General features: G+C 37.4%; 1 protein-coding gene across 1 annotated transcript; it reads right to left on the bottom strand.

Annotated features, from left to right (window-relative positions):
- Positions 1-446: 446 nt before the first annotated feature.
- LOC106744974 (Bardet-Biedl syndrome 1 protein) lies at positions 447-5,012 on the bottom strand. The gene is made up of 7 exons (XM_014620164.1): positions 4,933-5,012; positions 4,395-4,572; positions 3,950-4,159; positions 3,582-3,877; positions 2,305-2,554; positions 2,003-2,182; positions 447-1,650 (listed from the first exon to the last, which is right to left on the bottom strand). Exons 1-7 carry the CDS (start codon positions 4,944-4,946, stop codon positions 1,024-1,026), a joined length of 1,755 nt encoding a protein of 584 aa, XP_014475650.1. The 5' UTR covers positions 4,947-5,012; the 3' UTR covers positions 447-1,023.
- Positions 5,013-6,318: the final 1,306 nt, after the last annotated feature.

The raw sequence follows: 6,318 nt of genomic DNA, 5'->3' as shown, positions 1-6,318 counted from the left end.
GTCATGAGAATTTGAAATTTAGAGAGTCTTGGAATTCTGAGAATAAATTGGAAAATAAGGATTTCGACCAAGTGCTGTAAAACCAAAGCACTGAGTGAAAAGAATGATTTTCCGAACTAATGCAAGATACACCCCAGACGGCATAACGTCTGAGAAATCGGGACGTTTGTAAATAAAATCAGAGAGAAATCTGAGAGCGACGTTCGATACATTGAAAAACGTTGTTTTGGCCGCTTTCAGTTTCTCTCATCAGGATGCAGGGTTGCGAATAGTAAAAATATATTGCGAGGCAGGCGGCATATTTTCGAGGAACAATCAGAAATTAAACTTGTCGCAATTAAATTTAGGACAGTCATAATTTTAATTGGCAAAAACGTGTCGTACGGATGTTTTCGCACTGATAAGCTGCGGCGTGTTGTTCTTGGAAAGAGAAAGCAGGGTGAGATTAGCGGATAATAAGGGAGGGAGGAGAAGCGGATCGAGAAAAGTGAGAAGTGAAAGCGGTGTGTGGAAAAATCGGATCATTGTGGAGATTTTGAAAATGCGATGGGAAGGACTAACGTCGCGAGTAATTCTGAAATTTTTCATACAAATATTAGTCAACATTGTAATGTGCAATACAGTGATGTACTATGAGGGAAAATCCTACATTCGATCAAACTAACGCCGCCACTAACACATGCATAACATATCCGTGTAGCGAAACTCTCTGAAATTCACGTGGCTTCGGAAAGTGAAGTGAGTCCAGTCGAACGATATTTAGGGTGCGAAAAAAATGAGCCTCCTTCACACGGTTCAATACAGCTATTGACAGCGATCGCATTTTGAACATTTAATGATCGCCCTTCTGCGCGGAGAGACTCTGCAGCTATCAGTCTTTATCGTTGACGCTTTACCTTTAATTATTTTTTAGACATCTTTTAATTGGCTGTGTGCACATTTGTGCTGGCAGACGGTTGTAAGCGCAGACAGTGCGTAAAATTGAAAATACGTAGAACATAAAAATAAAATGAGACTTATTACTTAAACGTCAAAGTCTTCCTCAGCAGCCGGTAATATTACAACTGTTACAGCCAAAGGCTTCGGATTTGATTTTTTGCACAGCAAAATTTTAATCTTGCCTGATATTTGACTCTTCAAGTTTGCACAAACAGTCAGAGGTATGGGTACAGCACTCGGTAGCAAGGGCAAATTTATCACACGAGGATTCACGTTGGTGTTCTCGGCTCTGCAGAGAATATACAATTCCGTATGGACTAAATTCTCAGAGATATTAGTCACTAAAACACGAATCATATAACTGGGTCCTAAGCCGAGAACGTTTGCCTCCAACGTAATAGGATTCGGTCCTGATGTTTGGTGCTCGTTTAAGTGTTCGGAGGCTCGTTTAGCTGTGGTTAAACGCAAACGAAGAAAACCTTGCTGAAATGTATTGTGTATTTTTTTCGCCTCGGCTCTTTCTCTTATCGTTTGATCAACAAACAATCTTGTTTTTTTCGGTATCGAAAACTTGGACGCGTTGCATGATAATGAATTCGACGCTGAATTGTTTACATTAAAGTCGGCAGTACGCTTAAGGATCTTCATACATAGAGCACCACCAACAGTGACCATCGCTATTGTTCGTTCCTCTTGTCCCATTCGTCCGTACTAAACGTAAAATAAGAATCGTTTATGTCAAAAGAAATACTAAATCTTATATGTGATTCTAATGTGGACGAGATGTACACAAAAGGAGAGAGAAAAAGATAGAGCGAGCGAGCGAGCGAGAGAGAGAGAGAGAGAGCAAATTCAAAAGTACAATATTTTTCCGAAATCCTTAGATATTATAGTCACTCTTTTTCGTTTTACGGAAATGATACTTGAAGGAAATTCAATTTCACGATTTCAATGGTGCGAAACGTGAGCGCGCGTCATTGAAAATATCTGCACATTACTATTTATTTTCGTACAATTCTCTCAAGTTTAACGCGACTTTACAACTTTTATACATAAGAAATACCTTAAGAGCAGATACGGGTTCCATAATCTTCACCGTATCCACGTGATGTTTTCCGTCATAAATGCGAACTCCATGCCCCGCTGTGCTTACGGCCAACAAGGACAGACCGCTTTGTGGTACTGGTAAACTCACTAGATCTAATATTATACCAGGAATACCGATACTCCACAGCTTTATGCCCTGTGTGTTAAGAGGTGCACAAGTTAAAATATCGAAAGAAAGGTCAAAATAATGTCTTTCTCCCTTTCTATCTCCTTCTTCCCTCTTCTTGCAATATTCTTCGAAAAATGTTATCCGCATACCCTTTTTGAAAATCCCACCAAAGTACCGTCCATCACAGTTACCGCCGCTCCTCCGGAAGTAAGAACGGAAATAGATACAGCTGGTGCAGGCAATGTTTCCCAAAGTTTCACGGGACTTCCTCTTCTGATCGCTCCTATTCTTCCATCTCTTCCAATGACCATTATACGACCGTCGCCCGTCCATAAACCGCAGCTGGCGAATGCTACCGGTGGCCACTCCAGTTGATGTTTATCCATAACTAAAAAAGCTCTGTGCGACGCATTTGTGTGCACGCGCACAAAATCATATATATATATATATATATATGTGGGGAGTACAAATTAATTCGGTCCGTTTTCAAAAAATGGCTTTGGCTGTTATGAATGTTTCATAGTGACAGCCGATTTTGGTTTCAGAGAGATTAGACATCTATCAATAATATTCAGTTTATATCGCTTTGAGTTTCATATAAAACCTCTGTTTTTTACAGTGTTGAATATGTCCAATTTTGTGTTAACTAAGCAGCATTTGCGGGAGGTTTTAGTTTTCTGCTTTAATTGGGAAAAAAGTGCAGCTGAAGCGCATCGAATGCTTGTAGAAGTTTATGGTGACAATGCTCCAACTGATAAATCATGTAGGGAATGGTTTCGACGTTTCAAGAATGGTGATTTCAGTGTTGAAGATAAGCCTCGCTCTGGACAGCCAAAAAAGGGTGTTGTATACTATGAGCTGCTACAACCTGGCGATTCCATTACGAGCCATCGGTATAGGCTACAATTAATTCGTTTGAGCCGTGCATTACGAAAAAAACGGCCGGAATACGAGCAAAGACATGACAAAGTTATTCTTCTGCATGATAACGCTCGGCCTCATGTCGCAAAAGTCGTAAAAAATTATTTGGAAACGCTCAAGTGGGATATTTTACCGCACCCGCCGTATTCGCCGGACATTGCTCCTTCTGATTACTGGTTGTTCCGACAGATGCAGCACGATTTGGCAGGTCACCGGTTCACTTCTTTCGCGGAAATCGAAAATTGGCTTCTAACTTGGATCGCCTCTAAAGACGAGACATTTTTTCGAGATAGAATTCGAAAATTGCCTGAGAGGTGGGAAAAGGTAGTAGCCAGCGATGGACACTACTTTGATTAATCTGTTAATTCATTTTGTTCTGAAGTAAATGCATTTTTGACCACAAAAAACGGACCGAACTCATTTGTACTCCCAAAATATATATATATATAAAATACGTATTATCTCGTAAATGTTCACGTTTTTTACAAACATAAGAAATATATACCTGGGATCTAAGACGAGAATTTCTCCAGCTTCCGTCCCTAATATAAGACAACTACTGGCGGGGTCGTTCCACGAGTCTCTTCGTATAATCGCGATCGCTGTTAACGCGTTCGGCTTAACCAACGGTATTCTTCTATATTGCTCCGCAAAGCTCAATCGTAAATTACTGTCCATAGATAGAAACTTTAACGTTCGAGGCGAAAGAAACGCCGCACCGAGCTCTTTCAGCAACAGTTCTAAATCGTCCGCCAATGTCAACACATTTAATTCCTCATCCAGTCCACACTTGTGCCAGATCTATGTCAAATTATCAAGATATTTTCGGAAAGTTCATTATCTTCTCCGCAAAATTTTACAAAACATACATACTTCTCGTTCTTTCGGATGTGCATCGATATGTGGCAGGCAATACTTGAAGAAGGGTCTCATATTCTTGAAAACATACACACTGGCCCCAGCTCCTACAGCTACTACCGATGACCGAGGTTCCCCATTCTCCGTATAAAAACCAACTATGCCGCAAGGCGGATCCACCATATTATGTTCAGTTACTTGATCACCTCCTTTATACACTCGTACCTAAAATATAAATATGTATAAAATATATGTATAAATGATAAGCTAAAAAGCCAAATGTCACAATCTATTATCAACAATTATATAGTGTTGAACTATCTAATGGGAATTAATAAATATGGTTGAGTATGCTCACACGCACGCACGCACGCACGCACGCACGCACGCATACACATATACACAAAACATTGTCAACATTTTATTTTACTCAATATAATAAGAGAGCTTATACGTGTACCTTTGTTGAATCATTTCCGACTGGCCCTAAATCAGCGCAAATGAATCTGGCATCTCCATCGCCACTTATATCCAACATATCAAGTCCACCTGGCAGAGCAAATAAACCAGCGCTTGGTTCCCAAAGTGCTTCCAACCATCGGCTTGTACCGAGTCCTCCGAGAGATTTGTGGTCTGCTCTGTATGCATAAAAAGAGAAATATCCATTAAAAATTCCATTAAAATGAAAAAATACCACAATTTTCATACTTTTCTAATGGACATGTGCAATTGTCGTCTGGGCGATATTTTTTATAGGATAATATTTTGATATCTTTTCGAAAAAAATTTGATCTACGCTAGTAGACTAGTTCACGCTTCATTTATCCACACACCATACACACACACACACACACACACACACATATATATATACGCGTAATATATAAATAAATTGTGTGTAATGTTTTCATAATATAATCAAGAATTAACAATATTTTAATAGGTGGTACCATTAAAAAAATAACATACAGACTCAACGTGAAAATAAAACTATTTACCTTAAACCGTGCATATTTGCAGATCAATTTGTTGTTGGATTATGTAAATTATTTAGTAATTAATTAGTTTACAATTAAAATTTATCCAATATATACATTAGCCTTTTTGTATTTGTTTTATATCGCATTGATCTACGTAAAGTGTGCATTTGAAATTATTCCAAGGAATCTATTAACTTTGTATGTCCTCTAATTTTACTATTAGGAACTTCCAATCGACATTTCCTACGGCTGGGAATAGATATATGAATTAGAAGTAACTACGTGAGAATGCTATTGAATACCACGTGCTTTGTTTATGAATTTGTTGCTATGGAAGCTACTATCGACATATATACAAGATCATGCGTGTATTTGAACGAAATGTAAAACCCTGCGGCATAAGTTTCCTTGAGTATGTTCCCTTTTTACTGGTAGTGCGACTATCATGACGTCATAATAGCGCACTGTTCTGAAATTATTTTGGTACTGCTAGTAGCATTGTAACGTCATATTTCGGAACAGTATTGCAATAATGCTGTGGATTGTAAAGGGCCTACTACTTTACCCATCAAATAGGATTTCTGAACGCAACCCGGGATGGTCGCACTTTCCGATTTGGCCTTAAGCAGAAGTAATCAGGATTTCAAATTGAAAATAATGGTTTTTTAAAACTGTGTGAAAAAACTAATTTATATTTATTAATATGAAAAATAATCAAAAGTTGCCAGTGATAGATGGGGTAAAATCATAGGAAATACTGGATATTATTTCGAACATTAAACTTGTACTTTATTTTTTGTAAATAAACTTTGAATTTTGTGAGAAAAGGCATGAATTTGCATACCTAATATATGACGACGGCAGAAGATAATTATAAATGCAAACACGTATGTCAAAGAGACGTCTCAAAGACGTCTTTTAAGCGTCTTATTATCTAAAGGACGTCTTTATGACGTTTCAATGTCATCTGGTTATAATAAGCATAATTTATTTTAACGATATTACAGTATTATTATGATATATACATTTTTCTACGATGTACATACTAACAAAATTTTTCATAAATAATTCAAGGTGAAAATGTGCATTTGACTACTTCATAACGCTATATGTTGCGCTTTTGAAATGTAAATCTTATCTTTCTTTCGCTCATCTCAATTGCATTAATTTAGAATTTATACGGAACCTCTATATAGTCTCGATTTTTTTTAATGAAAAAATTATAAAAGAAGAGTTTACAATATAATTACGTGATAGAAGGAACACTTTATGCAACCGTTTTAATCTTTATTGAAAACATTCTCATTGCAATTTCAATTAGCTTCGAATAAAGAGGGCTTGCGGAGTATTTTACATATTCCTATTCATCTTTCCATGATTTCTTTTCACTTATTCATGTGTGAT

This window comes from Dinoponera quadriceps, unplaced genomic scaffold (genome assembly GCF_001313825.1).
Source record: "Dinoponera quadriceps isolate SergipeBrazil2010 unplaced genomic scaffold, ASM131382v1 scaffold717, whole genome shotgun sequence".
NCBI classification, from domain to species: domain Eukaryota; kingdom Metazoa; phylum Arthropoda; class Insecta; order Hymenoptera; family Formicidae; genus Dinoponera; species Dinoponera quadriceps.
Note: the sequence above shows the minus strand (reverse complement) of the source record. Positions and strands in the feature narration are given on the sequence as shown.

Coding starts and splice junctions, on each gene's coding strand:
- LOC106744974 (XM_014620164.1), bottom strand. Junction 3,878..3,949: donor CACATCCGAAAGAACGAGAA/GTATGTATGTTT, acceptor AATTTGACATAG/ATCTGGCACAAGTGTGGACT. Junction 2,555..3,581: donor ATTCTCGTCTTAGATCCCAG/GTATATATTTCT, acceptor TGCGTCGCACAG/AGCTTTTTTAGTTATGGATA.